Raw genomic sequence first — 19,088 nt, forward strand, 5'->3', positions numbered from 1 at the left:
CCCTGTTTTTACTCTTTGTTTTGAGACAGGGCTGAACAACCAAGTTGCCCAGGCTATCTTTGAACTAACTGTAGCACAGGCTGGCCTTTACCTTCTGAGCCTCTCGATCTAGCATCCTGACAACAGAGCCTACAGGCTCCACGATCAGGCAACTACATCCTTAGTACCCTTTCAACCTCACAAACATCACATGTGCTCTGAAATGGTCACTATGAAGCGGTTATAACCATTCTAACAAACAGATACAGCACAACCAACTGTTGTTTGAGATGAGGTCTTCTCACTGTTGTGTAAATTGGTCATCTTCCTTCGGTTGCAGCCTCCCTAGTAGGGCTGACTACAGGTGTGCAACACAGCACCCAGCATTAGGCATTCTTTTAGTGACTGAAAAATACTTCATTTTATGACTACATCATGATTAACTTAGTCAGGTTTTCAATGATATAAACACTTAACATATTTCTAGGCTTTTCTTTCTATGCAGTTATAGATAAACATTTTCCTTAGCTGGGTATAATGACACACGCCTTTATTTCTAGCACTCGGGAAGCAGAGACAGGTGGAGTCCTGTGAGTTTGTTTGTTTTTTACTTTCTTTTTTTTAAGATTTATTTCTATTTTATGTATTTGAGTACACTGCTGCTGTGGTTGTCATCAGACACACCAGAAGACAGCATGGGATTCCTTTACAGATGGCTGTGAGCCACCATGTGGTTGCTGGGTATTGAACTCAGGACCTCTGGAAAAGCAATAAGTGCTCTTAACCACGGAGCCATTTCTCCACCCACTCCCGTGAGTTTCAAGCCAGACATGGCTATATAATGAGACCCTGTCTCCAAAACAAACAAACAAACAAACAAACTCCATCGTTTTTTGGAGACAGTTTCACGTGGTCTAGTGTAGCCTTGAAATCTCCTCTTTCTGAACCACTTTTTCCTAGTGCTAGAACCACAGGGGTATGCTGCCACACTTGGCTCAAACATTACAGGAGTCTGCTTTTATTTCTGTGCATTGTGTGTGAGACTTTGAGAATTTATGTGCACACCACATGCGCGCAGGTGCCTATAGAGACCAGAGGAGGGCATCAGATCCTCTGGAACTAAAGTATGAGCAGCTATGACCCTCCTGATGTGGGTGCTTAACTGAACTCAGGTCCTCTGTAAGAGCAGTAAGTATTCTTTTTTTTTTTTTTTTTTTTCTTTCTTTGAGACAGGGTTTCTCTGTGTAGCCCTGGCTGACCTGGAACTCACTCTGTAAACCAGGCTGGCCTCAAACTCAGAAATTCACCTGCCTCTGCCTCCCGAGTGCTGGGACTAAAGGCGTGCGCCATCACGCCTGGCAGCAGCAAGTATTCTTAACTGCTGAACCAACCGCCCAGATCCTTTGCTTTTTGAGGCAAGGTCTCAAGCAGTCAACGGTAGCCTCTAGCTCACTAGGCAGTTAAGGACACTCACTGAAGTCTGACCCTCGGCCTCTAATCCCCAAGTACCGGAAGTACTGGGATTACTGACTTACGCTCCCAGGCCTAGCTTTACACAGTGCTAAGAACTGAACCCCAGGCTTTGTGCATGACAGACAAGTACTCTGCCACACTGAGCTGTATGTCCAGCCTCCAAAACTTTTCAATTTTATGTGTATGTACAAATGCATTGAGTGTGGTGGGTGTGTGTACCATATGCATGCAGATGCCCAAGGAGACCAGAAGAGGGCACCATATACCCAGGAACTGGAATTACAGGTGCTTGTGAGCTGCCCAACAGGTGCTCACAGAATTTTGAGCTACACTGGCCCAGACAGATTACAAATGTGTGGCTGTAGCCACACATAATTTTGAGGTGCTACGAAGTGACCTCAGGTTCCTTACAAGAGCAACAAGTGAACTTAACCACTAAGCCCTCCAAAAGGTTTTGCAATTTTTGAGACTCTGCAAGTCCTGGCTGTCCTAGAACTTCCTATGTAAATTGGGCTGGCCTTGTATTTAGATCTGCCTGCCTCTACCCCCCCCCCCTCCAGTACTGGGACTAAAGGTGTGTGACACCTGGGTCAAAGGGCTTTTAATAAACAATTGATGATGGGGGCGGGAGATGGCTTAGAGCATGCTGTGAAGGCATGAGGCCCTGCACTGGATCAATCCCCACACAAGCTGGGTATGCTTGTAGAAATGGCCTACCCCAGCACTGAGAGACGGACACGGGCCAGAGAAGTTCACTGGCCAAGCAATCTAGTCCATCTAGTCAAGTGGCGAGCTCCAGACTTAGTCTATGTCCCTGCCTCAAAAAAAGTAGGTCAAGTGCCAGAGAGGAAGACACAGAAATCAACCTCTGAGCCGGGCGTGGTGGCGCACGCCTTTAATCCCAGCACTTGGGAGGCAGAGGCAGGCCGATTTCTGAGTTCGAGGCCAGCCTGGTCTACAGAGTGAGTTCCAGGACAGCCAGGACTACACAGAGAAACCCTGTCTCGAAAAAACCAAAAAAAAAAAAGAAAGAAAGAAATCAACCTCTGGCCTATACACATGCCCCACACAAAGACTAAATAAACACAAGCAAGCGATGACTGAGCAGGTGTGAAGCAGGTGGCCCACACTCACCTGGGCCAGGATCTTATACAGCGGCTCCAAGATGAACTCCACGAAGCTCCTCTGGGAGCTGCTGCTTGGAGCCTTTTTTGTGAACTTTCTCCTGAAGAGAAAAGGAAGCGTTGTGATTGACCACGGAGGGAGAATGTGGATTATCCCAGGGTACATTGCTTAAATTCCGAGACTAAGTAGAAGCCAAGAAGAGGACTCGTGTGATCACAGTTTCCAAGTGGATTCCCAAGAGCACTCAGGGTGTGGCTGTCCCGAATGCCTGACCTGACCTTCCAGACCTGGGGCAGACAGCCTCCCTACAGCCCAAGATGCCAAGCATTCAGGGTTGCAGAGGCATGGTGGTTCATGCATAAGACAAAAGTAGGTTTTAGCCTCAGAAACTCTAGTATCGTTACTGAGAAAACATCATCAGTCCACAAGAGTAACACCCCAAGTGCTACTTACGTCTTAGGATTGAAGTAGATGTCACCCCAGAGTCTTTTGGCAAATTCCTGGTAATTAATGTCACCTATACAAAAAGCCACACAATTACAATCTGTCTGGGAAAGTGTGTTTCAAAATTCTGTTTCAGGTGCTGCAAGTGATTTAAAACTCAAGAGTTCTGGTGCCTTCCTTCCCAAGGTCTAGACATCCCCTTCTGATTAGGCACAAAGGAGGCCAGGACTGGCCTAAAGCAGACAAGGTCACAGCAGAAGCAGGAGAACCCAGGCATCTCCCCAAGTGTCAGGGTCCTGGTAGGCCTAGGCAGAGCTCTGACCAGGAGCATGGCCCGAGCTGCTGATGGAGCAGGCCACCTGCTCTGCACCCACTGTAGTGACTGACGCCCATCCTTTCTGCAATCCAGAAACCATCTCAGTGATGGGCGCCTTCTAGCTGCAGCCATCACTGAGGTGCCACTGATGGAGCCCTAACCTTCAGGAGTCACCCAAGAGGAAACACTGAAGCCATCTTTTAAAAAAAAAAAAAAGAATCTTACTATGCAGCCCTGTCTGGCCTGGACCTTGTAAGTAGAGCAGGCTGCCCCCAAACTCCCAGATCCATCCGCCTTCACCTTTTCAGCATCCCCTACAGGCCCAGGACACTACAACTGCCTGCCTTGTCTTCTCCCAATTAGTAATTTCGGTTTAACAGCAATGTGAAGTTGATCAGACTGAAGCAAGCAACTGTTGCTTCTAAAGTCTGCACTCCTGAGTCTGGGGTGGGATGTAAGTCAGCATCAGAGCACCAGTATGGATAAGCCCCTAGTTAGGGTCGATCCTGAGTCTTATAAAACAACAAAACCTCCTGAGCACAGAGCTCCTGAAGCATTCAGTTAGAGAACAGAGAACACCAACTACCTCTGAGGTAATTCTATCCAGATATCAGGCTGTCCCCTCTCACCTCACACAGCACAGGGAACTGTAGCCCCTTCCCCAAAAGCCCCACTTCCTCTCCAGATTTTTCTCTCGTTACATCTACTGCTGCATTTCAACAAGTTCCAAACCCTCTTCTACCTACTTCTCCTTCCTGTTCAAATATTTACTTATTATATGAAGACACTGTCACTGTCCTCAGACACAACAGAAGAGGGCATCAGATCCCATTACAGATGGTTGAGCCACCATGTGATTGCTGGCATTTGAACTCAGAACCTCTGGAAGAGCAGTCAGTGCTCTTAACTGCTGAGCCATTAACTCTTAACTCCAGCCCCATTTGTGTGTTTTTTTAGAGTACCTAGCCCAGGCTAGCTTGAACTCACTATGCAATCAAGGATGACCTTGGGTTCTCCCGCCTCTACCTCTCAAGTGCTGAGACTGTATGTGTGTACAACCATGTCCAGTTTTACTGAGGATCAAATCCAGGACTATTGTATGCCACATACTCTTTCGTCCAACTGAGTGCCATGCCTGCCCCTTCTTTCCTATTCTCCCAGTTGCTGAAACTTCCCTTCCACTGTGAACTGATGCACCTGGCCATGCCCTTACAGTTGCAGGACAATTGACACTGGACTGCACTTAGAGCGCAGAAGACTATATTACAGACATGATGCATGTCTATAACCCTACTTAAGAGACTCAGGCAGGAGGATTCCAAGTTCAAGGTCCACCTAGGAGACATAGTAAGACTCTGTCTCCCAGAGAAACAAGCCCTCAGCACCTACAACAAAGGACCTGTGACTCAAGGCTTACTTACTGAATCAAAGAATGAGCCAATGTGCCCCCATCCCCCTCCTTTCCAATACCAGATAACAACAGTCTACATTCACAATCCTGCTTCTGAATACTGACAAAATCCCCGAGCACCACCGCCATCTTTAACAGATCCTAAATACCAATGAAAACAAGTACCTGGGACCCCAAACCCTCTTCCATCAGGCCCAGTACTGTGTCTGTTTGTTTTGTTATGCTAACACTCTACCAATGACATAAACACTCAACTTCTGTGCTTTTGTGGCTTCACTGACCCTGAACTCACAAGTCTGTTGCTTCCGTTGGTTGCTGGGACTGCAGGTATGCACCACCACACCTGAGAATGGTCAGCCAGCGGTTTCCGGTGGCACGTTTGTACTGTCATGTGCCACCTTCACCTGCCCTCCTCCAATCCTGAAGCCTTGAAGGGCTTGGCTCTATCATCTACCCAGCAAGCCCTGTCATTTTCCTGTAGCCAGTCCGATTGGAAGGTCACAGGACCATCCCTCCCTTCTGTCACCAATACTTGACAATGCCAGCTACTCAGCATCCAGCTTCCACTGCAACCTTCCACTGCTGCTCACCAGTGTGGGATTCTGACTCCTCCCTGGAGGAGGTCCTTGTTCACAGTGCCTTCTTACTCACCATGCCTTGTATTACATTACTCCACTGCCCGAAAGAGGACATGCAGATATGACAGCACAGTGCACGCAGCTTCCAGAGTGCCAACTCTTAGCAGGAAGTTCTGTGAGCATGTGCAAGCAATTACATGTAATAAAATGCAGTTTGTGCCACATATGAAGAGTGAAGGCCTAGGAGCCCAAGATCTTGAATGTTGCCTTAACTGTAGCCCTTTCCTGATGTGCTACATGGCTTTCATGAGAATATTAAGACACTAGAGCCATGGCTGCTCCTCGAGTCACTAATGGTGGGTCCACAGGATGAGCAACCATGCCTCCCAAAGTTCAGGGCCTTCTGCAAATACGGAATTGTACCATTTCATCAAACTATGGTGAGGTAGAAATTTGATGCTAGACTAGAAAACAGGTCAACCTAGAAGAAAGTGAAACTCTCAAAAAATGAAACAAAACAAAACGAAAACATACAGAACCTGAAGGACTTCGAATGATTCAGGAAACCTTGATTTTGCTTTTCATGCTAATACAAAGGACAGAGAAGCCCAGATTTCTCTCAGAACTCTGCTCATTTCACTTCTCATCGCTGTCCATTTACCCATCCAGCCATCCACTTATTATTTAGGTGCCAAGGACAAAGCCCAGCACCTCCTGCACGTTTAGCACATGGTGCCCTCAGGTTCTACTCAGTCCTACCGACCCACAGTTTACAATTGAAAAACAACTAAAAACAAATGTTTAATGGCAAGAATGTGGTTGAAACAGCATGGGCACAGTTCCAATGAGGAGTGAGAACATAGAAGATGTCTATATATAATATCTCTTTAAAAAAAATAAATGCATTGTTATGTGTTTGTCTGCATGTATTTATGTACACCATGTGCATACAGTGCCCACAGAGGCCAGAAGAGGGCACTATATCCTCTGGAACTGGAGTTACAATTGTCATGTGGGTGCTAGGAATCGGACCCAGGTTCCAGCTTAACCACCTGTTCAGCCTTATATATAATATCTCATTCAGGTACAAGAGTAAATAGCAAATCAGGACCCATAGAAAACTATAACAGTGGTTATGGCAAAAAAAGTCATAGGTTTGTTTTCCTACTTTTTTACAATGAGTTTGTCTCTCTGTCTACCTATCATTCATCCGTCCATCTGTCTGTCTGTCTGGTCTATCTTCAGGATATAGTAGAATGTTTGCCTAGCTTTTGAATTTAATTCTAGGCACTAGGGGGAAAAATAAAAAAACAAACAAACAAACAAAAAAAAACCCACAAAAAAACCAAAAAGCAAACCAACCAACCAACCAACCTAAACAGTACAAGATAAAAAAGCACCAAGACCAACCAGCACCCACAACAAGCAGGTGACAGGGCTGGGGTGGTGTGATACTGTCCACCGGGGGCCTGTTTCCTCAGCTTAAAATCAGGGTAACGGCTCTCCTCTATAGCATCCCACACTGACACAAGGAGACTCAGTGCACAGCTCCTATGGGAATGAGAGTTCATCAGTGAGACAGAGATGGAAGCCAGAGAGCCCGCTGAGTGGGAAGTGCTCCCAGGGATCCGGTGTCAAGACTCTAGGGACCCATGAACTCAGTCATCAGTGCCTGGCAGCGAGGCCTATAAAGGCTGACTGCAGTCCAACGCGAGTCCTCAACAAGGCCTATCACAGGCATATGTGCCTGCCTGGAGACATCGGGGAAGATGGCAAGAAGCTCCATCTTGTCAAACCTCCATCCATTTTGGAGAAGAACTGAAAAGGCTTTGTGGGCACGTGTGCTTCCTTGTCTACAGATGGTTTCTCTAGGAGGTGTGTTTATGTCTAAAGTGAGCTCTTTTTCAGACTATCCCTATGTAACCCTGGCTGGTCTCAAACTCACTCCTTCTGAGTGCTGGGATTAAAAGCTTGCACCTCAGCACTAGGCTTCTTCCTAATCACTCTAAGTTTTGGTTATTTAGAGGGGTAGAAAGATGGCTCAGTGGCGCAGGAATCACTGCTCTTGTGGAGGACCTGGACTGAGTGGACAGCACCCACACAAGATGGCTCATACCCACTTGTATGCCAATTCCAAGGGATCTCATGCCCTGTTCTAGTCAATGAGGGCACCTGCACACACATGACTGGTGCACATGAGCACGAACACACACAAGTGTGCACACCAAACATAAAACTTTTATTTTCAAACAAACAAACCTGTCTAGAAACAACTCAGCCTGGATAAAAAGATTTGGAGGTTTTTCACAGGAAGCCTCAAATCTGACAATAGGAGGTGATGAATGCCCCTCCCCCCAAGCAAGGAATGGGACAGGAAGCCAATTTCTGAGCCATTCAGCAGGACAGGGGACACATGACAAGGGAAGCAGGCAAGACAGCAGCAGGCAGAGCTTACCAAAGGTGTCAGCATAGATCTTGGCAAAGGAGCCCAGTGTGAAGCAGATGCTGTACTGGGAACTGGAGAAGCAGACGTTGCCCAGGAGCGGAGAAAGGATCAGGTTCTCGTCGGTGGAATACATGCTGAAACAGAGACTGCTGTGAGCCAGTGCCAGGCAGCGCAGCAGCCCCATGCAGGCTGCGCTGCATCACTGACATGCTCCCAAGAGGAAGGGCAGTAACTCCCTGTCAAGAGTCTTCATTCTCCAGACTCAGCAGGGGATGGCATGAGATTCTTACATTTGCCAGGAGCCTGGTCAAGAAAGCGACATGATAGAATCGTTCCCTCACTCCCAATAGCAAGCTCATTTCCCAGAGCTGGGATGTTCTGCACTTTTGAAAAAGCTAACCACACAGGACAGTCAAGGGGAAACCTAGAGGACAGAGAGATAGACCTGGGAACACAAATTAATCTAATGTGATCAGAGGAATACAGTTGGGAAATGTCAATTCCAATACAAAGGGACATATAAAGACATGGGCAATGCTGGCCTAGCAGGACCCAAGCCTTGGGTCTGACCCCAGTGCTATCTATATACTGGATGTGACAGCTTAGCCTGTTATTCCAGTACTCAGAAAGGGAGGCAGGAAGAGCACTTCAAGGTCATTCTTGGCTATGTAAGAAGGTCCAGCCTGGGCTATAAGAGGCCCTGTTTAGGGCTGAGAGTGCATGGGTGGACAAGACATAAAAGCAACACTGAGAGAGGAACAGAGCAGCACTGCTCTCTCCATTGTCACTGCTGCTCTCTCCATTGTCACTGCTGCTCTCTCCACGGTCACTGCTGCTCTCTCCACTGTCACTGCCGCTCTCTCCATGGTCACTGCTGCTCTCTCCATTGTCACTGCTGCTCTCTCCATTGTCACTGCTGCTCTCTCCACGGTCACTGCTGCTCTCTCCACGGTCACTGCCGCTCTCTCCATGGTCACTGCCTCTCTCTCCACTGTCACTGCCGCTCTCTCCACTGTCAGTGCCGCTCTCTCCACTGTCACTGCCGCTCTCTCCATTGTCACTGCTGCTCTCTCTCTCTCTCCACTGTCACTCTCTAGATTCTCTTTGGCCTTGTTTCACAATTTTATGCTGAAACTCCTCCCACCAACCTCTCCTCCCTTTGGGGGAGTTTTAGAGACAGGGTTTCTCTGTGTAGCCCCAGCTGCCCTGGAACGAACTCTGTAGACCAGGCTGGCTTTGAAGAGATTTATCTGCCTCTACCACTGTGAGCTGGGATTAAAGGCCTGTGCCACCACCTGGCCTCATGCTGAAACTTTCAATATTTTGAAGAAGCAAAACCGGGCACTGCACACAGTAAGCAAGGGCTGTATGACAAAGCTATACCCCTGAAACTTAAAAGCCATTCAGAAGCCGGGCATGGTGGCGCACGCCTTTAATCCCAGCACTCGGGAGGGAAAGGCAGGCGGATTTCTGAGTTCGGGGCCAGCCTGGTCTACAAAGTGAGTTCCAGGACAGCCAGGGCTACACAGAGAAACCCTGTCTCAAAAAAAACAAAAACAAAAACAAACAAACAAAAGCCATTCAGAGCTGGGCAGTGGTGGCGCACGCCTTTAATCCCATCAGAGGCAGGCAGATTTCTGAGTTCTGGTCTACAGAGTGAGTTCCAGGGCACCCAGGGCTACACAGAGAAACTCTGTCAAAAGCCATTCTGAGTGGAAGGTGTAGCTAGGAGTGGAGGTGTAGTCCTGTAATGGCAGCATTTGGGGGGCTGAGGCAGGGACTCAAGGATCAGGACGGATTAGGACGGCTCCTTGGGCCTCTGTCAGGGCTCTCCAGGTGCCACTGAGTATCAGCATTCCACAGAAAGACTGCTAACTCGGGTCCACACTTGTCAACATGAGCCTCAATCTTTTATCTTCTTATCAAGCAGATACATGTGTGCAAGGTATGTGCACATACGCCAATATCAGAGTGGTCAGAAAACAACTCTGTGCAGTCCGTCCCCTCCCTCCATCTTTACCTGGGTTCTGAGGATTGAATACAGATAGGCAAGTCCCTTATCTGCTGAACCAGCCTGCCAGCCTTAGTGTTTTCTGATAGTGTCTCATTCTGCAGCCCACGTTAACCCCAAACTCATGGCAATTCTGCTGCAGCCTTCTGAGTGCCAGGACCATAGGTGTGGACCATTATGACCATCTTATGCACTCAAATTGAACTACTGTTTTGTGTGTATTCTGTGTATGTGGATGCACACAGACAGAGAGAACAGGTTGACACTTAGTGCCACCCTCTTATTTTCCACTTTAATTTCTGAGGTTTTGCAGGCAAAAGCAAAACATGGTGCACAGGCAAAACACCCAGATGCAGAAAACAAACAAACAACTCATGAGCTTTGGGGCTGAAGAGATGGCTCAGAATGTAGAACAGCGTTATTTCTCCTGCCTAGGACCCAGGTTCAGTTCCCAGCACTTACATGGACGCTCTCCACTCTGTACCGTTAGAGACTCTAACACCTTCTTATGACTTCTGTAGGTATCAGGCATGTATAAGGTACACATACATACGATCCATTCAGACACATAAAACCAACAAATTAACACACAAACGAAGCTTTAAATACCCAACCCAACCTAACACAGATGGTATGGTAGTGGTGAGACTTGTTAGATCCTGTTAACAACAAAGCCAGAAGTGTGTTAAACGGCACGACTGGTTAAGACACTGAGCTGATGAGACTAGGCTTGGAGTCAATCCTGTAGAAACCTGACATATACTGTCTGAGCTGTCTGACAAACTCATCAACACACACCAAAGAGTTACTCAAGGGTAAAATTAAGATTTGTAAAAGCCAGACTCTCCTAAAGACAGGAAATCCTCAGGGTCCCTGCAGGTTATACCTAATCAATCCATTGACCTCATCCACAATGTGTCGCAGCTTGTAATAAGCATCTGTTGGAGGCAACTTCAGCTCCAGGATCAGCCGGTCGATTTTGTTGATGCACACGGTGACCGCTAGCCTTTCCTGCACTGCGTGTTTGATCAGCCGCTCTGTGTTCAGCATCACCTGAGAAACACAAGGGTCTAGAGGTGGAACGAAGAACAGAGGGCACAAAATCTACAGCAGAGTCGAAGAGAACACGCTCAGCACACTCAGGGAAAGGGGGAAAGAACCTGGGCATGACGTGTCAGCTGGAAGATCATGCCCATGGCAGATACAGAACTGGTGAGAGGGTACCTACTCAGCAGCAGAGAAGCAAGTAAATACAACGATGACTGGAGACCCAGGCTTCTCAGCACCAGAGAAGGGGCTTAGAAGGCTAGGAAGAACTTATTGGATTTAGAAATATTAGGATGAATGATGTACAATCTTTTTTTTCTTTTTGCTGAGATCCTAAGGATTAAACCCAGAGCCTTGTCTGAGCCCCAGGCCTTTTCAGTTGATTCTGACACAGGGCATTACTAACTTGTGTAACTCTGCTGTCTTCCTTCCTGCCTTAGCCTACAAAGCTGTTATGAGGACAGGTATCCGCCCATGCCTGGATGAGCAAGCCACTGATTGCTTGTTGCCTGCCTGCCTGTCCGTCTGTCCGTCCGTCCTTCCCTCCTTAGACGAGGCCTTGGTTTGCAGCCGCAGGTTGCCTCGGATTTCTAGTAATCTTCTTACTTCCAAAGTGCTATGATTACAGGCACACAAAGCTACATTCTCTTTGAGTGCCTGATGCTTTTTTAAAAAAAAAAAAAAAAAGATTTATTTATTTATTTATTTATTTATTTATTATATGTAAGTACACTGTAGCTGTCTTCAGACACCTGAGAAGAGAGGGCATCAGATCTCATTACGGATGGTTGTGAGCCACCATGTGGTTGTTGGGATTTGAACTCAGGACCTTCGGAAGAGCAGTTGGTGCTCTTAACCGCTGAGCCACCTCTCTAGCCCACCTGATGCCTTTTTAACACCCATGTGCAGACAAATGACAGGTGTGTGGGTATGCATTAGGTAGTTGTGCTCAGGGAATGGGCCTGGAAGTGAAGGATCACAGCAGCAATGAGCACCCCCCAGATCTTTGTTTCTAAATAGTGGTCTCCCCTATATAGGAAGCCAGAACTCACTTAAGAAATGGCTGGTGTTAGGACTAAAAGAGGAAAAAAATAAGCAAGTACTAAAACCTGAGGTAGGTCAAAGGGTGAAAGAGTCAGCTACAGGAACCTCTGAGAGCCACAGATGGGTCATCCAGAGTATCACGTCTGAGGATATGCTGGGTGGAGAGGTGTGCATCTTCAATCCCAGCACTCAGAAGGCAGAGACATGGAGATCACTGTGAGTTAACCTGGGCTAGAAAGTAAGTTCTAGGCCAACCTGGGCTACACAGTGAGATTTCTTTTTAACTTTTTTTTTTCTTTTTTCTTTTTGGTTTCTCGAGACAGGGTTTCTCTGTGTAGCCCTGGCTGTCCTGGAACTCGCTTTATAGATTAGGCTGGCCTCAAATTAAGAGACTCACCTGCCTCCGCCTCCTAAGTACTGGGGTTAAAGGTGTGCACCACCACTGCCTGGCTCTTTTTAACTTTTAAATTTACATTTATTTATCTTTATGTGTATGCATAAGTTCATGTTATGGTGTGGTATGGACATCAGAGGACTTTTGGAAGCTGGTTCTCTGCTTCTATCATATGTAAGTTCAGAGACTGAACTCAGGTAACCAGGTTTGGCAGCAAGTGCCTTAAGAACTAATCTACTTGACAGCCCCAGAATAAGATCTCATCTCATTAAAAAAGAAAAAACAAAGAAAACAACCTGTAAATACTTTTCTACAACTCACAGGAACAGACTCAAGAGAGTATGTTTCTAGTACAGTGATAAATCATAAACAGACAAGGACAAGTTCCTTGTACAAGGTTTGACTAAGTCTGAACTTTTTTTTTAATAAGGCGCCTCTGGCTCCCTCTGCTGGTGTCTCATGAGTAATGGTCTAAATGAGGTTATTAGCATATCCAATCTTTCAGTTTAGAAACATAAAGACTTTCTTTTTTTTTTTTTTTTTTTTTTGGTTTTTCGAGACGGGGTTTTTCTGTATAGCCCTGGCTGTCCTGGAGCTCACTTGGTAGACCAGGCTGGCCTCGAACTCAGAAATCCGCCTGCCTCTGCCTCCCAAGTGCTGGGATTAAAGGCGTGCGCCACCACGCCCGGCATAAACATAAAGACTTTCAAGTACAATCTCTAACTCTGAACGTCGCTTACTTCCCTAAGTTTGGAGAAAATCTGAACCTACAAACTTGTATGTTTCCTGGCTCTCAGAAGAATTAGTAGGGCATGTTACCAGGGGACTAGTTTCTAAGAGCCCAGACAAACTTACCCCCTCAGCAGCATCAATGAAAAGGACCACTCCATCTGAGATGCGCAAGCCAGCTGTGACCTCATCAGAAAAATTCACATGACCTGAAAAGCAAATATCCAGCTATGGCTTGGTGGAATGAGGCAGTTAGCTTCTAGGGTGACCCGAGGAACCAGTCCTATGAACTCCAAATATCCCTCTTCCCACCCCCAGCACCTCATAGTGTATAAACTTCTCCCATCTGCATCCCATCCTGGATTGGGAATGGCAAAGATAGGCCTAGAAAGCATGGCGAGCCGCTCCAGGCAAGGCACAGCTGGATGGGGTGGCCTGGGCTCCAGAATGTCAGGCACTGAAGGCAAATCTGCCAGATCCCAAATTGCCCAGACATTAAAACAAACATGCATCAAGTCAGCCCTTTCTACAAAAGAAACAGCTGGCAGCAGGGCCACAGCACCCTGGCATGCTCTGTCCACTTCTCCGGGGTCAGGTCTGACTCACCTGTATCTCATCATGGCTAGGCCTGGGGCCTGACATAAACTGAAATTAGTGTACACACAATGTTTCTAAAATTTAAAATTCCACAGGGAAGTAAAGATGGACGTGACATCAAAGGCTAGGAGACTACTACTGTGTCAAAGAAAAGGAAACCCTTGAACAAGAATACAAACACCAAGAACACTCTGTACTGCTCTGGGAAATGGAGCACAAACAGAGCGTGGACGAGGCTGTGACAGTAAAGGTCAAGGGGCCCACCTGGCGTGTCCATGATGTTGAAGAGGTAAGACTTCCCTTTGGTGTCCGGCAGCACCACCGTCACAGGAGTGCTCTTGATGCCAACGCCTCTCTGAAACCCACAGACAGATGCTCAAGACTTATCCCCAACCAAAGGAATCCCTCAGCTCTTGGGGTTCATCAGTTGCTAACTGATAATACAAATGATTCTCCCTGTAGTGGGTGTAATTTTTATCTAGACCTCTATCTGACATGATTTTGTAGATAAAAACCATACACACACACACACACTTTTGGTTTGATTTGTTTTTTTTTTTTGTTTTTAAGACAGGGTTTCTCTGTATGGCTGTCCTGGAACTGGCTTTTAGACCAGGCTGCTCTCAAACTTACAGAGATCCCTCTGCCTCTCAGTGCTGGGATTAGAGGCCTGTCCTGTGCACACACGCTTTTTTTTTACAGTGCTAGAGAATAAACTTAGAGTATGTACATACTAAGCAAGTATTCTACCACAGAATTACATTTCTGGACCTAAAACTAATTTTGGGGGGAAGGGGCAAGGAATATTAGGGATTGAATATCTCACATGCTAGGTGATCAATACCCTTAGCTCTCAGGTTTTATTTTGAGACAAAGTCTCACTAACTTGCTCATGCTGACCTCAACCTTGTTCTGTAACCCTGGTAGGCTTTGAATAACTTCCTTTCTGGCTGACCTCTAACTCAGAGATCCATCCACCTACCCCTGCCTTCCAGTCCTGGGTCTACTACACAAAGCTAGGTTTGAACTTCTGATGGGGCCTTTGTAGTAGCTGGGATTACAGGTCTGTTCTACCTTGTGCATCAGCAAGCAAGGTGATGTGCCTTAATTAGTGTTGAAGGGCAATTAGTTAAAAATAAATAAATAAATAAAAACTGAGAAGAACAAGCAATGACATAAGCTCAGAGGCCCCAGACCCCAGGTTCTCACCTCCTTCATTGGAAACAAAGCAAATCTGGGTTTAGGGCTTTTGGTTTTTTTGGTTTGTTTTTTGTTTTGTTTTTTTTTTTTTTTAAGATTTATTTATTTATTATATATGTAAGTACACTGTAGCTGTCTTCAGACACTCCAGAAGAGGGAGTCAGCTCTTGTTAAGGATGGTTGTGAGCCACCATGTGGTTGCTGGGATTCGAACTCTGCACCTTTGGAAGAGCAGTCAGGTGCTCTTACCCACTGAGCCATCTCACTAGCCCTGTTTGTTTTTTAATGCATGAGTACACTGTAGGTATCTTCAGACATACAAGAAGAGAGCATCAGGCCGGGCGTGGTGGCGCACGCCTTTAATCCCAGCACTCGAGAGGCAGAGACAGGCAGATTTCTGAGTTCGAGGACAGCCTGGTCTACAGAGTGAGTTCTAGGACAGCCAGGGCTACACAGAGAAACCCTGTCTCAAAAAACCAAAAAAAAAAAAAAAAGTGCATCAGATCCCATTACAGATGGTTGTGAGCCATCATGTGGTTGCTGGGAATTGAACTCAGGACCTCTGGAAGAACAGTCAGTGCTCTTAACTACTGAGCCATCTCTCCAGTCCTTGGTTTTATTTTTAAAGGAAAAAAATATTTAGAAGTTCTTATAGGAAATAAGTATTTTAAAAGAGGGGAAGCTGGGCACTCATACTGTGCACCTTTAATGCCAACACTTAGGAGGTAGAGACAGGAGGATCTCTGTGAATTCAAGGTCAGCATGGTTTACATAGCCAATTTCAAGATAGGACTATAGAGAGAGACGCTATCTCACCCACAACCACCAAGAAAAGAAAAAAAGAAAGGAAGGAAGGAAAAACCTCTGAAACCCACAATGAAGCCTCTAACAGCAGCACTGATGAGGCTGCGGCAAATGATGCGGAGTCTGAGGTCAGCATGAAAGGACCGAAAAAAACAAAACCCAAACGAAATCCTGCCACACTCAAACAGTAATTGTTAAAAACTCTGACAACACTACTAGGATGGCTTATCCTGTGGACCACTGCCCTGAATTCCTTTAGTTAACCCTGTGCACATATGAGAGCCTTCCAGAGTTCTTTAGGGGAAAAGGGACAGATGATAAAGGAGGGGACAGATCCAGGCTGGAAGACACAAGCAGCACACTGGACCACAGCCCTTCACAGAGAAGCCCCTCCTAGAAGCAGATGGCCCCACAGGAGACATGTTAGGGATCGTGGGATATTGCAGAGATCACATAAAGTTTTACAAGTATGAACATCACCTCTCAGTAGTTATTAAATCTACTCAAGGGCTGGGAGGTTCCGCCCCCGTACTCAGCGTGCCTTCCCAGTTCTCATTAGGGAATGATGGAAAGCAGCAGAAGAGAAGCGTAGGGCAAGGCTAAATGAGTGCTCTGGTAAAGGCCTCCCCAGTCTCTACAAAACTATGGCTGGTGGGTCTGTGTAGGCAAAGTCTGATTTCCCAAGACACAATCACTTACCTCTTGTTCTGTGAAGAGGATGTCAGTATAGCATAGCTGAAAAACATTTAGTGATGTTAGCACCTGAATTCAGACTTCTCTCCCATAGGCAGGCCATCAATCTCCTTGCTTACCTCCTCCCAACTCCAGGCACTTCCTCAGGAGGAAAACTAGACTCAAGACAGCAGAGTGTCCCCAGAGCAATTCCAGTCAAAGAGACCAGTGCTCTCCCACATGGAAGAGGTTCCTGCACTAGTGCAGGGGTGGGAGTAAGTGGACACTACAGTCACGAGTGGCTGGAGAGTCAGGCTGTACACACTGCACTGGATCTTAGGAGTGGTAAAAGGAGACACGTGCCAGCCTCAAGTCTCACACGTCAAAACAGTCAATCTGGCCGAGTCTGAACATTTATTGCACTGAGAGTTGCCGCCACAGTTGGCCTTGTTCACAGGCATTTAAATTTACCATGAAAATAACAAGGCCCAACTGACTGTAGGATATTTATAGAGCAGGCTATTAATAAAATGATAGAAAAGAGGAGACTATAAAAGTCAGGATACATCCTGAAAAGGGATCCCAAATGCAGAACAGATCACCTAAAAATAATGCAGGTTAACACTCTCCACGCTCTTGAGAAAGCCGAGATGATCTGCTTAGGCCTATTAATAGATTCCAATCACACAGCAGCAGTCTGAAGACACCTCTGTTGAGTGCAGGTGAGGGACGGAGGGGGCAAGGCATTCCCAACAGCTCAGCCCAAGTTCTACTTACGTCCTGGTCATAGCGCTTTCTGATTTCCGGATGCGTCTGTTCTATTAAACAATCTACAAAACAGGTCTGAAAAAGAAGAGACGGATAAGACCTGCAATTGTGGAAGAAAATCTGTGCCTTTCCCCCAAGCTCCCAATGCACCATGTAATTCAGGCATGAAGGAAGGCAGAGAAAAACAAAGAGAAGTATGGATAGCTAAGGATTAACACAGAAGCCGCAAGATTAGTTTTCAATGAAAGATGAAATCTTTCTTGGAAAGTCCTCCCTCAGGAAATAAAAGGTTATAAAACCAGAGTAAGGTTCAATTTCCCCTTTTCTGTCTAGATGTAAACACATGACACAGGCATGTAAGTGGCTGGAATGTCACAACAGTTCCATAAAAACATGCAGGGAGCATTGTCTTCATGTCCCCCAACCACTTGCCCAGCCTTAGCACTTCATAAAGGCTCAGAAGTCAAGCAGGTACAAAGAGAAATCCCATTCCAAGAGGCAGAACAGCCTCTCACCTTGCCATGGTGGAGATGGCCACACAAGGTCACATTTCGGATGAGTTCAGAGTTGTCCATCAGATCAGCTAAGAAACTGGAAGGAAAAACAAAGAGAAAACAAACTATGACAGAAGCTCCCCGAGTAGGGAGGCACAGAGGTGGTTCAGTAATTTCTAGCCGGGATCAACTTCCAGATCAACTGCAGAATATTCAGAGCCCTGGCTCAGGGTGCTCACAAGACAACACAGCCTGGAAACCAAGATCATGAGACCAGTGCCCTGTGGATGAAGTATACAGGCATGCACCCCAGCGTGCATGGGGAGGCTGGAAGACAACTTCAGGGGTTCTTGTCATCTGGGTTTCAGGACGCAAACTTAGTTTGTCAGGCTTGTATTTCCCACTGGGTCTCATGGTCACCATTATACAGATCTCAACAGTAAAATGACTGAAAAAGAAAGGTTAAATTCAGGCTGGAGAGATGGCTCAGTGGTTAAGAGCACTGACTGCTCTTCCAGAGGTCCTGAGTTCAATTCTCAGCAACCACATGGTGGCTCACAACCATCTGCAGTAGAATCTGATGCCCACTTCTGATGTGTCTGAAGACAGCTACAGTTTACTCATATACATAATAAAATAAACCTTTAAAAATAAATAAATAAGTAATTCTTAAAAAGAAAAGAAAAGAAAAGAAAAGAAAAGAAAAGAAAAGAAAAGAAAAGAAAAGATAGATAGGTAGGTTAAATTCAGGTGAGGCTGGCATGCTGGGTAACAGAGTGATCCTAGTGCTTATGTGGTGGAGACAGCAGGATCAAAAACAGCCTGGGATGCATGAGACCCAGGGCAGGGGATGGACAGGAGGATGCAATGAACAGCTGGGCATAGTGGTTCAGGGTTATAATCTCAACACCTCGTAGGTAGAGATTATAAGCTACACTAGGGCTACACAGAGAAACCCTGGCTCTAAAAACAAAACAAAACAAAAAAGACAAATAAAAAACAACCCTACCACTACAGAGAAAGCGAGAGACAGAGAGAATAAAAAGAATGTCAGACTTGTTTTATTCAGGAAGAATAAAACAACTGTCAGCGGACACTTCCTGGAGCTGTTTCTCAGCTGCTGACCACAGCTCTGAAGACTGAGCTTCAGAACACAGAGCTCCATGCTGGTAATTAAAACACCCCATGCTGTCCCGGAGACTGCCTCAGGGACTTCTGGGTTAGAGGTAGTGCTGGGATGAAGGGAGAGAGACAGCTGACATCCAGATGAGCGTGGGAGGGAAAACTGAACCCAACATCCCAGCAGCCATACGCTGACAGATCATAAAGAACTGCTGTCATCATTCTCTGGCTCTTTCAACCACAAACCACCTTTTCCTGCCTCTAAGAAAAGAACCGAAGGGTCTTAAAACTTACTCCATCTCATACACCGTGACGGGTAATGTCTGCTCCATCAGAGTGAATTTCTTGGTTTTCACTGGCTTTATAATGGGCTCTGGGAGGAAAGAAGAAAAGCAGTGTCATGTACGTAGGTATGAACCAGAGATACAGAACCG

At 46.3% G+C, this 19,088-nt stretch overlaps 1 protein-coding gene across 3 annotated transcripts in view; it reads right to left on the minus strand.

The window, feature by feature from the left end:
• Positions 1-19,088, minus strand: part of Eftud2 (elongation factor Tu GTP binding domain containing 2) — a 42,855-nt gene that overhangs the window by 13,992 nt on the left and 9,775 nt on the right. For all 3 annotated transcript variants that reach the window (XM_021211400.1, XM_029545914.1, XM_029545913.1), the window contains exons 4-13: positions 18,949-19,027; positions 17,554-17,629; positions 17,048-17,113; positions 16,298-16,333; positions 13,859-13,949; positions 13,124-13,206; positions 10,670-10,836; positions 7,782-7,906; positions 3,031-3,094; positions 2,587-2,677 (exon numbers count right to left, since the gene is read on the minus strand). In XM_021211400.1, the coding sequence (XP_021067059.1) occupies positions 2,587-2,677; positions 3,031-3,094; positions 7,782-7,906; positions 10,670-10,836; positions 13,124-13,206; positions 13,859-13,949; positions 16,298-16,333; positions 17,048-17,113; positions 17,554-17,629; positions 18,949-19,027 (878 nt within the window). The remainder of the gene's footprint in view (positions 1-2,586; positions 2,678-3,030; positions 3,095-7,781; positions 7,907-10,669; positions 10,837-13,123; positions 13,207-13,858; positions 13,950-16,297; positions 16,334-17,047; positions 17,114-17,553; positions 17,630-18,948; positions 19,028-19,088) is intronic.

This window comes from Mus pahari, chromosome 14 (genome assembly GCF_900095145.1).
Source record: "Mus pahari chromosome 14, PAHARI_EIJ_v1.1, whole genome shotgun sequence".
NCBI classification, from domain to species: domain Eukaryota; kingdom Metazoa; phylum Chordata; class Mammalia; order Rodentia; family Muridae; genus Mus; species Mus pahari.